Below are 20,729 nucleotides of genomic sequence, written 5' to 3'. Positions count from 1 at the left end.
TGGAAAATTGAGCACTCGTGGAATTTATTAGAAAAACATCACTCGGGACCCTAGCGGCCTTTTGTATATCCTCACTTGTGAGGATATCGATGACATCATTAAACTCTTTGCACGGTTATTTGTTCTAACATGTTCTAAGCTGCCAGACATAAGCTGGTTGCTTAATAGTCAGCAATATAAATCGGGGCTTTCCTTGCAAAGTGAATACGAAATGCATACTCAATAAATTCTAGACCACCGAGCTTTGACAACAGTTCTCATCAAAGCCTGTGCCTAAATTAACAGGAAAAGAGTTTTTTTACACAGCCACACATTTTTTAAAAAACGTGATTACAACTTTCCCACGTTATTGTCTGTAAAATAATGTTTTCGCCACTCGCGTTTAAAAATTATATCACCGCACCAAAATCTGTATAATTGGTTGTTATTTATCATTTGTGGTCAAACCCATATTATCACTTGGAGGGCGTTAAGTTACATTTGTGGTTAATTTGTAACAAAAATTTTGTGGACTAATCATATTTTACACCCCCCTCCCCCACTTTTCCCCCCCGGCAACTGTATTCCATATTCGCTAGATACAGAACCAATCAAAGATCATGACAGCATAATAAGTTGCTGGAAACAGTTGCAAGCCTCCAAAATTTTAAGTCTCTTGCATGGTTAGTGAACATTGGCGAAACGGGCCGTGGCGTAATTTACGTTATGGACGTAAAAGTCAACCTTTCCTTAACTAAAGTTTGCAACGGGTCAAATATATACGTCAGTGGGCCCACGAAATACTGCTGACCGCTAAGACCGCTAATAAGTACAGTTTATCCCCGAATCCCCGAAATTACGCCCCCGAATGACGCCAAGAGTATAGATATATACGCGTGCTAAGCTCTAACAATTTGACATTTTATCAAACTTTAAGATGAGCAATTTACCTGCTAGTTATGTGGAAGGATTCCATTACGTGGAAGCTGTGAAAAGAATGAAATATCAGCCGTTAGGCAAGACAGGGATAAGCGTTTCCAAGTTAAGTTTTGGTAAGCAGTGATTTTAATAAGCTTATAGTTTAAAATTCTTTCAAACAAATTGCAATTTTATTTTCCATTGGCTCGTTTTGTTTATCATTATCTGAAACAAAGAAAAAGAAAAATCAAATTGGTCTGATAAATTAATTTATTTTGAGGCTGAAAAATTAATTAAACCGCATGAGATACATCTGTATGGTGGATCCTCTGTCATTTTTTATGATGGCCATCTTGGAATGAAAACGAGGCTACCAGGAAAGCGGGAACATAGCTGAAGCCAGATGATGTGGGATGTTTTTATTGCTAGTTTTATTTTGGAAGAAAGTCCAGAAAGAAGCCAGTTCTCTAATTAAATTCATTGTAAGGGTTTGAATCGTTTTGTAGTGACTGAATTGTCTGAGTCCCAGTACATCTGGTCCATCAGCTGTCAAAATGAGAAACAATGACTTTTAATACCTTAAGGTTACTATTTTTAGCGGCTACTAATTTTAGCGATTTTTTCAGAGTAAGATTTAGCGACTATTGAATTTAGCGATTTTCCGAAAAATTTAAAAATTTAGTGATATTGTGTGAACCAGTTTTTAATGAACATATTAGCCTGTGAACAGGCTTTCTGTAGAGCGCTCGGCCGGCGGGGCAAAAATGGAGGGGAAAGCCTGCACGCATCTCTGAGAATCGCTAATACCGCCAACGAGCACCCCACAGATTGCTGAGCTTGTCAATTGTCACATTTAAACAAAAGCATTTTAACCGCACGCCGGAAATCAAATTCAAAACTAAGGTAAACAAACAAATAATGGTCGGTCGCCCGCGAGCTAAAAATTACAGAAAGTTTCTTCTGACAGCCAACGGCCAAGTTCCGAAGATGCAGTTCACAAACCCAGCGTCGGAGCCAGTGCTCGAAAATCGCTGGGAATGCAATTTCAAGCCGGCCGTCGCGATTCACTAGCCTGTGATTTTTTTTTAGGGGAGCGGGACGGCTGTACACAGGCTACGATTCACGAGAATGAAGACGCGCTTTTGAATATATTTGAGGATATTATCGACTCGAGTAAAAATTCTGATCTTGTGGCCGGATGTAAGGGAAATGTAAGGGAGAATATCCTTCTCGCGAAGAATATCGCCTCGGAAAAATTGGCAAGCAGTCGCTAACGCCGTTTTCAAGAACCAGCAATTGAAACCAGACACGTTCTATTTTGATTTTTGTTTCCACCGGAAATGAAAAACATCGACAACGTCACAAATGCACCAATCAGGACACTGCGTCCGAAATTTGGATGCGAACACTCGATAACCTGAGAGATGCGTGCCGCCTTTTCTTCCCTGCGCTTCGCACCTCATCGCCGACGCTTCATGCCGTCCTAGCGCTATCGGGGGAAAAAAACTCCGGAAAGCCTGTTCGCAGGCTATGAACATATAGGTAAGATGGAAATAAGTGTTCAATAAAAGAACAAACTCACTTCAACATTTGCATTGCAAGAAAGAACAAAGTTACCGGCATTTATTTTTAAAATAATTTTTCAACTTGACTATGCTTATTTTGTTTCCCTTTGAGGTGGAAGGGGGAGGTACTTAAATTTACCGAGTATTAAATTTGACCGAGACAAATTTTAGCGAGTACTAAATTTAGCGATTTTAGCCCAACTCACTAAAATCGCTAAAATTAGTAGCCGCTAACAATTATAGTAGCCTTAAGGTAGGTAAAGGTGCTTTACACCATTTTACACCCATAGGTGATGCTGTTAGCCGGAGGCCTATAGGGTAGGGGAGCTGGGAGGCCAGGCATTGGTAGGGGATTGGACAGCAAAAAATTGCCTGCCCTTAAGTAGGGATTTTTGACCAATTTTAGTGGACTTCAGTTCTTTCAAGTGAAAGAGGCAACAATGAACATACTAGTGTAAACAGAAAATCCCATGACAGTTTTGGTATGAATTGCAAATCCACTTCTATATAGTGGCCCGGCCTTGCTAGAACCTACTTTACAAGTCCTGAATATTGTTGAAACATGGCTTGGGTACATCGGCCGATGTTTTCAAGTGACAGTCTAACTTGGAAAAAAATTTCTTAAAAACATGGATGAATTCCATTTATTTTCATCTTGGGGAATGATTTTACGCCTATCTTTTGTTGTTCATGTAATAATAATACCGATATTGGGGGAGCACCGATATTTGGGGAGCAGGGATGGCGCAGTGGTGAGAGCGCTCGCCTCCCACCAATGTGGCCCGGGTTCGATTCCCGGACCCGGCGTCATATGTGGGTTGAGTTTGTTGTTGGTTCTCGTCCTTGCTCCGAGGGTTTTTCTCCGGGTTCTCTGGTTTTCCTCCCTCCACAAAAACCAACACCTCTAAATTCCAATTCGATCGGGAATCCGAGGGCCACAGGTTTGTCAGTCGAAAGACTGTTATGTGCAACCCTCGTTAAACAAAGTTGATTTATTTTATTTTTTTTATTTATTTGATTTTATTTATCCTGTGTTTGATTGACATGTAATTTTATACTCTAAATAATCGAATAATACCACGTTTTATGATTACGCCAGATTAATAATGCCTTGAGCTAGTCAACATTACTTCTTCATGTTTTCCTAAACCCTATAAACCCGTTCGTTAATCAAACCATTTATTACATGGTGTCAGGGCTCATGGAACACGTGAAGCCTATCGGACCTCTACGAATGGAAGGGAACGTCGCCTTAAACTGGCAAAAGTGGAAGCAAAGATGGGCGCTATACGCCAAAGCTAGCGGAGTAGACGCCAAAGATGAAGAAACGCAATGCGCAGTCTTTCTACACACCATAGGAGAAGAAGCGCTTGAAGTGTACGACACTTTCACCTTTACAGAAGGCGAAGAAAACAAAATAGAGCCTGTGATCGCAAAATTTGAGGCCTACTGTTCGCCAAAAGAACGTAACGTACGACGCTTCTGTTCTTTTCTTGCACACAAAATGGCAGACAATCGACTCTTTGTAACTGACCTACGTACAAACCAAGACCTGCGATTTGGTACCCTTCACGATAGTCTCATTCGTGACAGGATTGTGTGTGGAATAGATAACAAAAGCGTACGGCAGCGGCTTCTACGCAACAATGCACTAACCCTAGAAGTTGCCATCAACGATGTACGAGCCGCAGAAACAAGCAAGACCCAAACTGAAGCACTAACAAATCCAGCCTTGGAAGCAGCAGCTGTAAACGTCAACGGCCAAAACAGGAAGCCGAAACAGCCAAGAGATCTCCTCCTAAACAGCCAAGGGATCCACACCCGAAGGCAGACCCGAAACAGAGCAAAAAAACATGTGGTCGCTGTGGTTCTCGTCACAACCAAGGGAGTGCAAAGCATACGGTCAAATATCAAAAAATGTCAAGGAAAATCATTTTCCATATGTGCCTCACCAAATACCCAAATTCTCAACCGAAAACTCCAGGTTGAGCAGCAGTCGGACACCGTACACACAACAAGATCTCTTCCTCGGAGAATTAGGCTCTTCACAAGGCAAAAACGAACTGTTCACGGACTAAACGTGAATAAGAAGACATCCGTTTTAAAGTTGATACGGGTGCACAGTGCAATGTTATTCCGGAACATGCTTTTGAAAAGCTGACAAGCACTCCCTCGCTTTGGGGGGCTGACTCCCTGTCTGGTCTTGTCTTCGCGGCCGCTACTGGCTGGGTTCGGTAGTGGTGGCGTTCTGCGCGATGACGCAAGAACACCCGCTCCTCGCTCGACTCGATGACTGGGTCTTCAAAACGACTGTCTCCTATTTTACGATCTGGTTTTTCGCTCACTTAATCTGCCGTCTGCTCCTCGTCGGCCGTTCTTTTTGCCTTTTCTTCTTTCCCTCTTCGTCACTGCTGGCGCATGGTGGGGTCCTCTTTGTGGGCAGGTCTCCTCGTCCGCGTTGGGCTGTGGCGTCGGTTTTTCCTGGCGTTCTTTGTCTTGAAATTATACGTTTTGTACCGGGCTATTTTTTGAGATTCAGCTTTTATCTTTGAGGATACTTTTGTCTTCCCTCCTCGCCCAATTGACAAGTACGGGATGCCGCCTGCTGCAAACTCTGAAAAACAGATAGCAGAGGGTTTCCCAAAAAGAAGGCTTTGAACCTATTCTAGCACCATACTGGAATATCAGATGGCTGAGCGAGCCGATGGTCTTCTTCGGACAGCTGATATCAAACTGGAGCATTCTGCCTGATCCTGGCATCTCATGGTGCAGCACGTGCAAGCTCGTTTATTGGCCTGGGATGTCACGCGACTCACCGCCATCTCTCTCCCGCAGCAGAGGATCCCCTCTGCCTTGGATCTGTGTTCGGCAAGAACGTACCTCGACTCTTTCTGCGTGCCTCAGGAATTTCCCTGGGCTGTCTGATCATGCGCTGGACTGGGGGTTCACTCGTCCCTCTCCTACGGCTGTGCACTGTCTGCAGTGACCATCTTCTGGGCACCGATGTCCTCTCCCTCAACTTCTGGTCGCACTCCGTACGCTCCTGAGTAGCTACTGAGGTACTGGCTTGCAAGCAGCAAATGTAACTACACAGGAGCCCCTCCTCTAGCACGGCCTGCGCAGACCTGATGCTGCTATTGCCGGAGCAGCACCAGTCTATTTCCCCGCCCAGTCCGCAGCCTGCTGCAGACTGGTCCCCTCCAGTTTACACCCTTGACAGAATCGGAACTCCTCAGACATCAACTCCCGCACGGATCACCTCCCACACACATCCGTGTCTCCTCTCCCTCCTCGACGCTTCCACAGCAGGCTCTTCCCATTCCTTGTTAACTATGTGTACCGCTCTTGTGTCGTACTTTTGTCTAGCTCGGACACAGTATCTACCTCTCTAGTGATGCTTTTATTTTCAGGGAGATGTAATAAACCGATATCCTGTGTTTGTTGAATGTAATTTTATATCTGATTGATAAGTTCTTGTTGTACGCCCAGATTGCCTTGGCTAGTCAAATTACTTCTTCTCAGTTGTTTCCTAAACCCTATAACCGTTCTCGGTACGCGTACTTGAGAGGTTGGATGTACTGAAGGCGTTGGGTGTCGGAAAATCCCTTTTACCGGTGAAGGATGACCGTACGGTTTCTAGTGCTTTGAGGGCGCGATTTTCGTCTAACCGTCTGTTGCGGCGAAGGAAATCGGTGCCTGCCTATACGTGACCAGGTAGGTTAGTTTCTTATAACTTTTCCCGGTAAAGATATATTTTTTCTCATCTTTATTTCATCCATACAGCCTTCTTAGTACATCCATACAAACTCTCATGTACGCTTTGGTTACCTGTGGTTTATTACAGTTCAAATTAAAGGTTTTCAATATTCTAGAATATTTTACACGAACGCTAATAAGATTTCTTGTGACACTGTCCCTTTAAGTGACGTTTTGACCATCCACAAATGCCCCGTGGTGCATGCCGGGTATTTGAACAGAAATTCTGAGCTACCTGTAAGTTCAAAATATATAAGGAACGCCTCGCCCAACAATGTTCTAGATATTAAAAAAAGTCAATTATTCAAGAACGCTCTTAGATTAGATTGATGGCATTAATTAATTACCGGTAGGTTTTAATTTTAATTACTTCTCGCTGCGTCCGGGCCGCCGTCCGCTCGCGTCGGCCGGCGCCCGCCGCGCCGCTGGCTCGGCGCCCTCCGTCGTGGGGCCTCGCCCGCCGCCAGTCTACTAATCTAAATTATCTTGATGTATAGGTATTTTAATTTTCCTTTCATAGTAATCTTTTTAAATTATGTACATGTATATTTTATTATATATTTTTAAGGTCTTTTGCCCCCTCCCCCCTCATTTTATAATTTTTAATAAATATTATAGTCTTGCAGTGATGGGAGCATGTCTCCTTCTGCAAGAGCTCCACTATGCAGATGTAGATTCCCTTTCTATTATAATTACAATAGGAGCGTCATCCCTTGGGAGTGTTTTCAGAGAAACTAATGACTTGGAATCAATTCAAGTTGTCCACCATGCAATTAAGAGTGGTATTAACTACATTGATGTTGCACCCTGGTATGGTCATGGCAAAGCAGAGATGGTGTTAGGCAAGGTTTGTATTTTTTAGTTATTCAGTCATCCTTTTTACATTGAATGGCAAGTTTTAAGGTCAACATTCTGCAAACTGTTTGTTTTGCTGATTATATCATTATGGTATCACAGCTTACCTTTCTTCACTTTTTTAATTAAGGCTCTAAAAGATGTTCCTCGAGAGGCATACTATATTGCTACAAAGGTATATTTTTATTTTTATCTTACTCAGCTTTAGAAACAAATGATAAGGGCATTAAATTTTATTAGTACTACATGTATATAAATTAAAGTAGTTTTTTTAGACGTTTGGCCTGGATTTTCTAGCAGATATTAAATTAAGTCCTACAAGATTAGCTCATCTCATTATTTCATTTTATTAACAGGTCTGTCGATATGAGCCTGAAATTCAAAAGATGTTTGATTTCTCTGCTGAAAGAACATTACAAAGTGTCGAGGAAAGCTTAAAACGCTTACGCCTTGAATACATTGACATAATTCAGGTACATTAGGAATACACTTTCAGTACATTTTTGAGGAAACTGGTGGCAATTTCATGATGTTACTTTAGTGTGGGGATGCTAATCAATAATCATGTACAAAAACTAAGATTATTTAGCATGTAGCGTGTTTATTAAGGTGGCTCAACTGGATTTTTTAGGGGTAACACTGCTCAATTTTGAGAATTAACTACGTCGCCATTAACAACGCTATTGAAAAACGATCACCACAGTTGTATTAGATAAAGATGAAAATTTTTTATGACCAGTGTTATATAATTTGACATCGGAGTTGCCAAGCGACGAAATGATGTCATTACGTTTTTTACTTTCGCTCGTATTGCTCGGCACCAGGAGATTTTTTTCGAAAATTGCTCAAAGGAGCTTGAAACACACATAGCTGCCTCGATGTTGGCAACGCTTGAACAAATTCTATGAGAGCATTTTCGAAATATTTGGGGATGAAGTTTTTTTTGTCACATGCCCACCTTTTTTGGAGAGGGCACTTTATTACCCCCCACCGGTCAATTTATTAGAATAGGGACGCAGTCACACTTATTACAAAGATAGCTTCAAATGGGGGCCAGGGTATTTAAGTACATCATCCTTTCTTTACCACCAAGGTTTTACCAGTCTTGACAATTTTGAATGGTAAAGTATGTCTTTTTGTCATGCTAAGTAGCGTAATGTACACAAAACGATGTGTGTGAGAACAAAACTTGTCACATGCCCACCTGATACATAGTACCATCATAAAAGAACTTGCCCGGCTGTGTCTTTAGTTTGTAGATTTATACTGATGGATGTATCAACCCTTTCTTTCAATAAAATTGGGATGACTAGTCAGTGCCCCAATCCTAAAAAAAAATGGACAAAGAATTAAGAAAAAAAACTTTTTTGCCCAAAAATGCTGGATTCTAGATGTGCACTTTAAAAATAATCATGTTAATTGTGATTACTGCATGTCAACAGGTTCATGACATGGAGTTTGCACCATCTTTAGACATTATTATCAATGAAACATTACCTGCCCTTCAAAAGGTATGTTGATATATAGCAGTTTATAATTAACTGGATCATGTTTACCACAGGAGTCTTGTGTGATATATGTCAGTTGATATATGGGCCAATAGCACCAATATTTCGGTCAAGAGTTGGGTGATAGTCAGCCAACACTTGGCTGACAACACTTGGTTGATTATCTGTCTATTTATTGGCTGACTATCCAACTTCACTCAACCAACTAGCCAGCTGATATAACATAAAGTCCCGGTTATAAGCCCCCAGTTGAACACCCATCTACCTGTAGACAAAAAATACATTCCGATTATAAGCTCCCTGGTTATAAGCGCCCCCTCTCAATACTGTTCCAATTTTTGAAATGAATTTGATTTGTTATGAGTTTTTAAAGCTTAATTTAAAACCAGTTAATGAACAATGTATTTCGATCAATGCTGCTGTAACTTGTTTTGAAATGCCTTTTTTTAAAATTCCACTTACAACCCACCCCAGATATAATGCCCCACCCTATTAAAAGGCCCATTCAAAACCACTTACCATTAGTTGTATAAGCCCAGTGCTTAAAAACCAGGATTTTATGGTAGTGTATAAACACGTACAACGAAAATCAGGCCCAGATGGCCCATGGAGTGGATCCACAGTGGTGTGCTGTAGACTGGGTCTATGAGGTGGCGCATGCACTGGATCCACAGTGGTGCCCTGTGGACTGGGTCTATGAGGTGGTCTATGAACTGGTTCCATGGTCCACGTGATGGTCCATAGCAGGGATGATGATCATGTGTAAGAGCTGTCATGTTGATAAAATAAAGGTCAATCTAATTGGATAAGGATTGATGAATATCAATGGCAATTGATATTCATCAATCATCATTGACTGGTCATCAATTTCTAATATTACAGGACTGATGTTGGATGAAAAGTGTATATTTTACTAACTGCAGCAGTGTTTTCTTTTTATGTATTATTTAATCAAATTTTTCCTAGAACCAGAGTTTTATAGGTGTTTGTTTTTTACTTTTTTGGTTTAAGCTGAAAGATAGTGGGAAAGTTAAGTTTATTGGAATCACAGGATATCCACTTGAAAACTTTCGGTTGGTAATTGTTTTGTTGTTTTCATTTTTTTTTTTCATTTATTTCTTGATTAATTATCAGTGCAAAGTATGTTTTTTTTTAACTATGCCACAGCTAGTTCATACACTTACTCGTAATACACCTTCAACATTTGTTGTGAAGACATGGTGTGTTTTCAGGAGGGCGATTTCAACTTTCTATCCAGCCAAAATGTTTTAATAATCAGCAACCACAGCTTTTATATTCAATATTTGTAATCAGGGACCTTTGCAATTTATGGTCATATGGTACACAATCCACCATGGCTCCCGAAGGGCAGGCTCCACCCGGCCGGGACATTCAAAACAAAGGAAAGTCAAGCATGACTGGCTGAAGTCACTTTGGATGAGCCAGTTGCCCTCGGCCAGCAAGGTGTTACTCTGTACCATGTGATTGTTAACAGTTCTGACATGCACAGATTGCAATACCTTTTTTAACTTGTTGGTTTTCTTTTTATTTATCACACAGGACAGTTCTAGAGAGGAGCAAAATAAACATTGACACCTTGTTGACTTATTGCCGCTGTTCACTAAATGATACTGGGTTGCTAGATTACATGGAATTCTTCAAAGTAAGAATTACTGGTACTTGATATAAGTCATTTTGGACTAATATTACATGTACATGACCAACCATGGTCCAATAAGGGTAACATTGACTCATTTAGTTGAAATAGAATCCATTAACAACTATATAGCCTGCAAACATGGACAGATTTCCTGCTTTAACATATTTTTTGGTGATGTGAAACAAAAACTGGAAATCCATCTGTGTTCCAGACTACCTTAATTACCACCCAAAAATAATGCAGTACAATCCCTATTTCTCAAACCTCTAGGGGAAATGAAAATTGCTTCAAGAAATCGGAAGGTTTGACAAACAGGTAAAACTACAAAGAAGTACTATCCAAGGGAAAAAAAGTTGCTTTCAGAAATCGGAGTTTTTTATCATCTAACATTGAACTTCTAGGGAACTTCTAACCTGAACTCCTAGGGTTGTTACTCTCAACCTCCAAATTTGCTGTCCAGCCTCCTATTTGCTTAATAACTCTGAAGCAAACCCTGACCCTAATAATAACCCTTTAAAAAACTTAAAAAATTAGTAGTTTGGAGTGTATTAACCTGGTTTAAAAAAATGGCAAAAATATTTTGACCTACAGTGCTGTAAGTTATTGGAATGTATTAACTCAGTTTGAAAAAAATATAACCCAGGATAAAAAGAAATTTAACCTAGTTAAAAAAAATAACCTAGGTTAAAAAAATTAGTAACCTAGTTTGAAAAAAAAACCTAGGTTACCGTAAAAACTCGTGTATAAGCCGCACTTTTTTGCCGAAATTTTAGGCTCAAAATCGTGGGTGCGGCTTATCTACGAGACCATTGCATGCAATTTTACAGGGCATCTGACAGGATGCGGTGGTGCGGCCGTGCGGGTCCACATAAATCTGCATAAATCGCTCATACTGCATCCTCCGCATCTTCTGCGCATTTTTGCGCATAAAACTGAAAAATTGCTCCATATAAGCGACAAAGCAGCTCTTTACTATCCTCACAAAGAAAAATAACAAGGAGACTGATCATTTTGAAAAAGTTTTTCCTCTCAAAACAGCGACGAAAAACACGCTTTAATTTTCGTCCGTGAATAATTTTAAACCCCCAGGCGTTCCACGTGTCTTTTGGCGATGGGCCTGGATACTAGTACCTGGTTACTAAGCTACGAACGCTTTACGAACACAGCGCAAAATCAGGTGCAAAATTTGATGTAAAAACAGTGATGAACGAAGAAATACCTGTCAACGAATGGCAGAAAAAGATCAAAAATGTTAAAGTTGGCAGAAATGATGTTTATTCTATAAAGTTCTAAAATTCTGGGTAAGACTGAAGTGTTTTCCGTTTATGTGTTTATAGTACATCCTGCACATCGATCGGAAAGGCTCAAGGAATCAAATTTAGCTTTATTGATCACGATTGTTGAAATTTCCTCATAATCCAGCATTTTTTTCACAATCAACTGGGTATTTTTCCGCCAGGTTTTATTTTTTTTTTTCAAAATCATGCTTGAAATTTGGGGGTGCGGCTTATCTACGAGTGCGGCTTATACACGAGTTTTTTTTTTACCTGAATTTAGATTTGTCCTCTAAAATATATGATTTGACCCCAAACATTCAAAGAACTTGATGTGAACCTGTAAGTAACCAGCGAAAGTTTTTAGCTCTCATGCTGGTGGCACTAAATATGAGCCCATGATACATTCTTTGAAAAATAACTTTCGAGTTAACTCTAATCCCATGTTTGTCACACAAAAGCTATGTTTTACATCAGGCTCAAAATTTATAGGAACAGTATGTTGTACGTGCTATGTCCTTTCAATATTCAGAGTTGATATTTTGCTGTTAAATCAGAAACTGATACTGAGGTATGCTAATGAGATAAATACTGTAAACAAAGATTCCCCTATAATTTTTGATTTGTCGTGTTTTTTTCATTAGGAACATGGAGTAGGAGTTGTGAATGCCTCTCCAATATCAATGGGTTTGTTATCTAATCGTGGGCCACCTTCATGGCATCCGGCTGGAGAAAGTGTTCGTGACAAATGCAAAAAAGCTGTTGAATATTGCCAGGTTTGTTGCCCAGTTTACATATGTTTGATCCATGGTTTTAACTATATAACTTTACATTATTCAGCAAAACTTATGAAACATGTCCTGACATTAGAGGCCTTTGCAGGAGTTTGACTGTTTTCTTGTTTGAAAGACAGTTATCCAGCTATGTGCAGTAAACAGCAGAGCCAGTTGTGCAGTCAATTGTGCTCTGTGTGATTAACAGTCTTGGTAATTTCTTTTAACCTTGTAGAGATAATTATGTAATCTGCTGATCATAATATAAAAGGGGGCATAATGAGCTTTTTATTAGTAATAAGAAATTAAAGGGTATTTTGACAAGTTCTTATGTTGCTATGGTAACCAGTAATGTCAAGTGATGATCATAACTTGTCCACATATTTGCATGCCTTTTACCAGCAATGTCAGAAGAAGAACACTCCTTCTCTGACTAAGTGACGTAAGCTTGATTCTGTTGAATTCTTCCCCAGACAATCCAAGCACAGATGACATCATAGCTATAATTGACTATGTGTGTGGTTATGGCTACATGAGAATGTCCTTCCTACTACCATAACTCACGACAATAGTGTTATATACCTCCTACAGGTAGATTAACAATGACTGAGAGAATTCCCTTATGCAAAATTGTAATTGTGCTTTATTATATACTTTTATGTCTTACATAGAATTGTTTTTTTTTTTTAAGGAACAAGGTGTTGACATATCCAAGCTTGCTCTTCATTTTACCTTGGGAGTAGAACAAGTTCCTACAACCCTGGTTAGCACTGCAAGTATAGAAAATCTTCAGAAGAACATTGATGCTGTTGACCAGAAATTAACAGATGCTGAGAGCAATTGTCTGCAGTATATCATAGATAAGTAGGTGTTTCCCAGGATGACTGTTAATTAATGTGCCAGCCAATACTAATTAGCTGACAATAAATGACTAACTACTTTTCGTGTATACATTATTCAAGACATTATTTACATGTCAGGGATTAAGTTTGAATTTGGCATCCAGAAAAATCAGTCCAGCTCTTTGCTAAGTTTCCAAGTCAGAAAAAGACATACCAGTACTTATCAACTGTTTTTAAATTTTAGATATAAGGACAAAGCAACACTTACAAGGTTAACACACACAATACACAGTTATTGCTACATTCTATTGTTTTACAATTTTATACTTTCTTGACTTCATTGAAAAAAATACACTTCTTTACTTATACATTATTAACAACACAGCGCTAACGTACGTCACTTGAGAAAATATGCAGTTTAATTTTGTGGATAATTTTCTGAATTTTGTCCTTTAAAAACCAAGATTTAGACTGCTTTGCATGTAATAACTAGTGCATGGTAACCACAGGTTAGAAAGTGCGGGCCTTGACGCACTTAGAAAAGGTACTGGTACGAGAGTGCGTTATTTAAGATGGCAGTGTTGATAAAGAAATGATTAAATGGACAAAAGACAATTATCCCGAGTAACGCGTCACGCAAGGAATGCATGTTTTTATCGTTTTGGGAAGTGTAATCGAGCACGCGGTGTGAATTGAGATGTGATTTTTCTCAAAACTCGCTATGTTGTGCTCGCCTTTTATTAACGTGGCGCGATTAATGATAAATCACGCTTAATTGCCGCTAACCAACCGCGAACCAGTCAGAGTTGTTTTTTAGTCGGATTGACAGTTTATTGAACTGTAGTCGAGCACGCGGTGTGAATTGAGATGTGATTTTCCTCGGTCGATAAACTCGCTATGTTGTCAGTGTTATAACGAATTTCTCGAGAATAACCTTGGAATCATTCGCTTTGCCGTGGTTTATGCGTGATACAATCAGAGCAAATTTTCACAAAAGCAACACCCGTAAAACAAGTCTGCAAATTGTAATGTTTGCAATCTTCCATGTGACAGAAGCCTAGATGTTATGTGACAATCGTTCTTGGAGAACAGATTTTCTCTTCCGGTGTTACGACAAACTGTCGTGATTGACACATTTTTCGCATTCCGATCGTTCTTAGTGGAAGAACAAAATTTTCAACTTCCGTTTTCTGTTCGCCTTTTATTAACGTGGCGCACGCGTAAAACGCAATCCGCTGGTCACTGTCAAGATTAGGGTTGCGGGCCTCTCTTGGGCCCGCAATAATAATAATAACTTATAATAATAATGGAACTTTATACAAATGATAATAGTAATAATAATAATAATAATAAAAAAAAAAAAAAAAAAAAAAATAATTAATAATTTACTTCTTTTAGTTAAATCCATACTCTTTTGGCATGGATTTTAATAATAAGTGATATTCATTTTGTAGAAAACAAAAAAAGAGACCTAAAATTACCATATGCTAAGATTGTTGTACCTTGTCCCTTTGTGGTTTTATTGGAGTGTTACTCCTGAGATGGAACATGAACCTAAAACTTCTATCCCGGTTGGTGCCATCATTAACATTCCACAAAATAGTAAAAAAAAAAAAAGGTAAACATAAATTTAATGTGCTGACATTATTTTGTGATTACTAATTTCCTTTGCAGTATTTTCAAACCAAGTGGTAATCTTTGTTGGGAAGGTGTAGAAGTTTCAAGATACTGGCAGAAGATGAAACAACTAACGGCTGCTCATCCTGTATGACTTTTGTACTCACTTATTTGAAGAGCATCTCTACATTCTTTCGTATCTGTTTAAAAGAATTGACATCAGCATCAGCTGGAATTTTTCTGCAGGAAGCAGGAAGTTATAAATTTCTTCCAGAATTATGGTCAGAGTAAATAGTTCTCTGAAAGGATTTTGTTAGGTTGAATTTTAATATTAAATCATTATATAGTCTTGTATACAATCAGCAGTGTATGACTTAAGCCCCAAGGAAAACAGTGAGATTTGTTTCCCTGAGGTGAAGCCAAGGAGAATATTGAGGGTTGAGGGGAAACAAAGCTCAATGTTTTCCATCAGGACAGTTATTCACCACTAAATGAAAATTACATTAATTTATTCACTGGAATTGTTAACTCTGTGAGATATTTTACCCTTTTGAATAATTTTGCATTGAGATATATATCCTTCTTTGAGGTAACTAAAAAATTTTGCGTGGACAAATAATTTTTATATTTTGGTTGTACCAACAGCAATGGATATTAACTTTTTTGCTTTTGTTCACAACTTGTGACTTGTGACGTGTGACCTGTAAAAGAAACCTGCCGAAAAAGCACTAAAAGAGATTTTTAGCTGAACACTGCCATTGAGTCATGTAGCCCAGCCAAGCTGGTTAGTGAATTAGAGATTACACATGGGCCAGTGTTGGCAATGCCTTTTATGGTAGCTTTTCTTCATGAGAGACATCTGTCGTGCATGATTTTATTTATCAGTGCCTCAAAAATAATTATGTTCATGAAATACATGCTTAGTATAATTCTTCAAAAGGCTTTCTTTTCACAAATGTTTATTAATTTTAATTATTTTAATTATAAATATTAACAAATAAAAGTTAGTTACCAGTAAGTGTTAAATCAGCAATTTAAAGTTATAAATTACTGACACTGTTTTATATTTCATAGCAAATGAAATTAAATAGAATAAATAAGTAAATAAATGGCAGCAGTACACAAAGGCTTAAAGGGACTATGACATGGGAGTTTCACAGATTTTTGGTTTACAACTGTTCTGAAATAAGTTGTAGGCAACCTTATCCACGAAAAACATAATCATTGAAATAACTGAAGATATAACCTTTATCTGGGGTTAGAGATCAAACTTCCACAATAAATATTGATTTTTTTGAAGGCGCATGGAAACAATTTGAAACGTTGGCTAACGTTTTCCAATTGCAATCCATTTCCATCTGAGCCATCTGCAGCCAAACACGCTTTTAAACAGTTTTAGTGCTCTAAAATAGCAATTGTTACCGGTAATAAAAATGGACCGTTATTTTTAAGTTTCTAACGACACAAATATAAATTTTTGCTGTCCAAAAATTTGAAAAAATCCATGACATAATTGAACAACGAAATTAAATAAATTTTGTGATGAAGCAATTAAAAACTATCATAATTTAAAAAAATCTTAAAACTTCACATCTTTTCACAGGCAGCTAGTACCGGTACAATACTCATAAGGCATTTACTCCTTGCAGTCTGAGATTGTTCCCTTAATTAGCTTCCTTGATCTTTACAAAATATAGTTATAAATAAAGCTGCTTGCTGTACTGTAGATCTGAAGTTTAAAACTTTACAAACGACTGGAATGTTTTGCAGCTATGAATGATTTAATCATGCTGATAATCAAAGATGGATCAAAATCAACCAATCGCAACCCACATGCAGACATGCCCTCTTGAATGCATGTGTTGAAGTGAAGTTTTGTTTCCTGAGACATCAGCTAAGATAATTGATGACAGTGAAAATGCAACCCTTGAGTGAGCAGAGTTTGTGTGTTGCTTAAAGGTACAGTATTATATAGCCAACCCCCATCATGGGTTAATCAAGTGGATAATTTTGACATTAAAAATGTAGTTTGAGATAATTGTCCAAAATACTGCATGCCTAATTGGGTGTACAAGGATCTGCAGCATGTTTCACCATCATCTTGGCATATATTTCTCTCATTCGGCTGTTCTTGTACTACTCCTATTCATGGTCTTGTTGTTTTAGATCCTATTGAGCTCTTCACTGTGTGCTGTCACTTCTAACCAGTCGACTGTTTTGTTGTCAAAGATGTCAGGCCTTTTGAATTGTTCAACCTTGTCTTGTGCTGAAGCCCATGGTAGTTGCTTGGCTATCCTGTCCATAAGAGCACTTTTTGGTGACCGACCCTTTTTGTATGGCTGCATGATTTAAACATCAGACAACAATGTTAAGTTGGGAAAATGGCAATGATTATAATCAACAAATTAATATTGTGGGGAATGTGTACATGTATGATTGTGTGTGCTGGCTCACTGGTAAGTACTTGAAGTATTGTCTGGAATTGTTTGGGTAAAACTAGAGCAGTTTTCAATGTAATTGAGTGTGGTAAAACCAAAACCAAAGTAATCAATTAAGCCAATCGCAAAGAACTCAGACAATCCAGTAAACCAATCAATACTCAAAGCAAATACATGTAGCTGGCACGAAACTTGGGAAAACATGCTCAAGCGAGTCATGATTGGCTGAGAAAGAGGGACGAGAGTTTTAAACCAATCACTAAGGGCCTGTTTACATTGATCCCGGAATGACTTTCATTCCGGAACGAGTTCATTCCATTCCCAATTACCTTTTACTGTATCTGTTTACATGATACCGAGAAGAAAGTCAAGTCATTCCGGAATGAGTTCATTCCGGTTTTCATTCCGGAATGAAAGTTTCATTCTGGAATGACATTTCATTCTGGTATCATGTAAACACAGAACGAATTTCGTTCCGAGAGGAAATTGCAACTCATGAAACCGCATACGGACTCCACAGTTTGAATTCAGAGCGAAAAAAACAAAATAGCATTTACTTGTCTTGATCTCGCGCGCGAAAACCGCGCACGTGAAAATGCCTTTGGTTGAACCGGCCGACTCCGTCATGTTAATGCAGAACGAACTTCATTCCGGAACGAAACTCATTCCGGAATGAAAGTCATTATTCCAAATTCATGTAAACAGGCCCTAAGTGTAGTAATGTAAAACCAAAGCAAATGTGAATTACTTTTGACACTCAAGTGAAAACTGCTCTAGGACATACAGAGATGCAAATGACAATAATCAAAGTTAAATTTAAGTAATAAATTAAAAAAAGTAACAAACTGTACAGTATACAGGATCAAAGTACAAAGAAAAATGGGAGGCTACAGGGTTAAAAGATAAATTGAGCACAGCAATGATCAACAGGTACACATAGAAGGAAAGGTAAAGGTCAGGTTGCTTTGATTTATTCTAAAAGTATTAATCATTTAAACTTAATAATTTTATTATTAATCAAAGTGGAGTTGAATAGCAGACAGAAACTGTCCACTACTCATCCTACCACTTGAGGTGGACATTACCCCTTTGTGTAAGATGAGTGATTCATCCCAATCTGGCTCTTGTTCTTTGTATGTTATCATCTGTTTTCTGTAACCATCTTTGGAATTTAAGAACTCCTGATCTTTGTAGGCTATAAAAAAGATAAAAATTATAATAATTTTTAGTATACTTGTTTATTGATATGTTGAAATCGCAGTTAAGTAATATATTTTAGAGATTTTTTTTGGATACTAAAGATTTTTAATTTTAATTTTTTAGTTTTAAATTTTGACAGTTATACAATGAAGATGCATTTCTATCCATTTTATGATGACTTGTAATTTTCTTACAACAAAATGTAACAGCTACATGTAGATGTGTCTTCCATCTAGATGTCGATCTAGATGGGAAAAAATAATCTACTGTAGGTGATTTTCCATTTGCCTGGAATTTTCAGTGTTAATTTTTTTGACAAAATTGGGACAATAAACAGGGCGGTAACCAGACCTTTGCCATAGACTAGGCAAGATCTTTCTATGGGATTCTGGGGGCATGCTTCCAAAAAAAAATTAAAAATATAGACTCTGAAACTCTCTCAGAGAAATTTTTCCTGACCTATTTCTTGAGAAAAATTAATCTTGTTCAACTGGGAATTATTTTCACAACAAAGCATATTTTGGTATTAATTTTGGGTAAAGATCAAGACGAGGCAAGTGCCTCATCTTGCCTCTTGCTAGTTACGGCCCTGAGTAAATGGAACAGAAAGAAGCTGCAAGAGCCTGGGTCACAAAAAAGATGGTGATCAAGGGTGAAACTTTTCTTCTTTGTCTTCCAATATACATGAAGCCTTGGAGAAAGATCAAGGAAAAAATGCCCTCCATCTACACTCAAAAGGAATTTTGGAATAATTTGAATACTTGATTCAGGGGGTGTCAACAGTCTTGTTGAAAAATGGAACAAGCATTTCTAGTCATTCCAGTACGGAAAAAGAGGATTTAAAACTCCTTTTTTTCCAAAAAACTTTCCAGGGGAAAAGTCTGTTTCATTTGATTCACCACTGGGACAACCAGGTTTTCTATACAAAAAGAACATACCCTAGACCAAAGTTAAATATCAATTTTAGCCAATCAAATTTACAAATTTGGTAGTTCCCAGGCATGTAAAATAAATTAATGTTTAGATGCATCCAGTTGTTATCATAAGACAATGTCTATGAACTTAGATAAGTCATGCAATACTTACGATCATATAATACATTTAATGTTCTGGAGTGGAACTTCAGATTGCCAGGGTCATGATCATAATCAGTAGTAAACTCAGGCATACCATACTTCTTTGGATTTTCCAACTACAGTGGAACACACAATGCTGTATTCATTAGTATTATTATGAACATTTGTCACAATAAACCCTGTGAGGTCTAAAAACTATGGAAAAGAGGGATTGCCCCTCCATTTAAGACCTGCCCCCCTTTTTTAGGGGGCCCACTCTAATAAGCCCTCCCCTATCTGGAAGTTATATTTTAATAAGCCTCCCTCTTTATTACCCCCCCCCCACCCCCCAGATGACAAATAATGAGCTTGAAACATATTACTTTAGTTCTTTTTTATGAAAATGTGTTACCAATCAGCGCTAAAACACGAAAAAATCGCTTTAGTTCTTTTTTAATGTACCTTCAATACTGATATATGATTTGCAGTAAGCCCCCCGTCTCTAATACTGCCTCCCTGATAAGCGCCCTTATAAGGTCTTAAAAAATTGTTATCCCTTTTGTGCAGTTATTGTGGCCATTGTAATAAATTGAAACCCTTGTAAAAACTTTTAAATGCGAAACTTACTGGTCTGAAGTCATCTCCTCTGAAGGCATGAGGTCCTGGTGTTGAATAAGGCTCGCGCTTGTGAATACCATTCCTAACAAACATAATTTTAGCTGTGTGGGAGTCAGGAATACGAAACTGCGTGGAGAAGGGTGCTTTTTCTGACGCCGAAGGCTGAAGTATTTTTGGTAATGCAATACGTTCGAACTTAACCCGCTCTTTCCTGATTTCCTTTGCTTTTTTATTCCATTCATCTTCATTATATCCTGGGATCATGGCCTTTCTGCTATTTCGTTTTGGTGGCTTTGGTTGGTATATTTGAAGTGTAAAGTCAGGTGGACGTATGTCCCAAGGAGTTTTCTTCTTTAGTTCTTCTTCACTCCGAGCTCTGTCGCGTGCCCGCTTGGATTCCAAGAAACAGTCACTTCGAGAAAGTAGCAAGTCTTGTGTGGCATTAAATTCAACCTTGGATCGGTAGCTAAAACGTAACCCATCATATCCACTGTTCTTTTGCATTCTGACGACCTCCTGTGTAAAATACCACTTGTTGATTTTCGGTGAAAGGAACGCTTGAAAAATTGATTCTAATTAGTTGCTAAATGTGTCTATTACACCCTGCAGTGTAAAGTAACATGATTCATAACCAACTGACAGATTAGATTACAGAAACCAAAACAGCTCCA

The 20,729-nt window shown here is 38.4% G+C and overlaps 2 protein-coding genes across 2 annotated transcripts; one reads left to right on the top strand and one right to left on the bottom strand.

Moving 5' to 3' along the window:
• The first annotated feature begins 852 nt into the window (after nucleotides 1-852).
• On the top strand, nucleotides 853-15,445 carry LOC144661469 (uncharacterized). The gene is made up of 10 exons (XM_078522246.1): nucleotides 853-1,031; nucleotides 6,920-7,065; nucleotides 7,204-7,248; nucleotides 7,430-7,546; nucleotides 8,516-8,584; nucleotides 9,593-9,654; nucleotides 10,142-10,244; nucleotides 12,160-12,291; nucleotides 12,980-13,152; nucleotides 14,805-15,445. The coding sequence occupies exons 1-10, from the start codon at nucleotides 917-919 to the stop codon at nucleotides 14,899-14,901; spliced, it is 1,059 nt and encodes a 352-aa protein (XP_078378372.1). The 5' UTR covers nucleotides 853-916; the 3' UTR covers nucleotides 14,902-15,445.
• On the bottom strand, nucleotides 14,957-20,562 carry LOC144661472 (putative uncharacterized protein C7orf78). The gene is made up of 4 exons (XM_078522250.1): nucleotides 20,068-20,562; nucleotides 19,472-19,577; nucleotides 18,271-18,380; nucleotides 14,957-17,086 (listed from the first exon to the last, which is right to left on the bottom strand). Exons 1-4 carry the CDS (start codon nucleotides 20,560-20,562, stop codon nucleotides 16,910-16,912), a joined length of 888 nt encoding a protein of 295 aa, XP_078378376.1. The 3' UTR covers nucleotides 14,957-16,909.
• Nucleotides 20,563-20,729: the final 167 nt, after the last annotated feature.

This window comes from Oculina patagonica, chromosome 7 (assembly GCF_052425735.1).
Source record: "Oculina patagonica isolate OP01 chromosome 7, crgOcupat, whole genome shotgun sequence".
Taxonomy (NCBI): Eukaryota; Metazoa; Cnidaria; class Anthozoa; order Scleractinia; family Oculinidae; genus Oculina; species Oculina patagonica.
This window is presented reverse-complemented; position numbering and strand designations above follow the sequence as displayed.

Excerpts from the sequence above, each read along its gene's own strand:
- LOC144661469 (XM_078522246.1), top strand. The coding sequence starts at position 917 with ATGAGCAATTTACCTGCTAGTTATGTGGAAGGATTCCATTACGTGGAA. Across the intron at positions 7,066-7,203 it reads CAGAGATGGTGTTAGGCAAG|GCTCTAAAAGATGTTCCTCG; the intron begins GTTTGTATTTTT and ends TTTTTAATTAAG. Across the intron at positions 12,292-12,979 it reads AAGCTGTTGAATATTGCCAG|GAACAAGGTGTTGACATATC; the intron begins GTTTGTTGCCCA and ends TTTTTTTTTAAG.
- LOC144661472 (XM_078522250.1), bottom strand. The coding sequence starts at position 20,562 with ATGCAAAAGAACAGTGGATATGATGGGTTACGTTTTAGCTACCGATCC. Across the intron at positions 19,578-20,067 it reads GAGGAGATGACTTCAGACCA|TTGGAAAATCCAAAGAAGTA; the intron begins GTAAGTTTCGCA and ends GTTCCACTGTAG. Across the intron at positions 18,381-19,471 it reads ATTAAATGTATTATATGATC|CCTACAAAGATCAGGAGTTC; the intron begins GTAAGTATTGCA and ends TCTTTTTTATAG.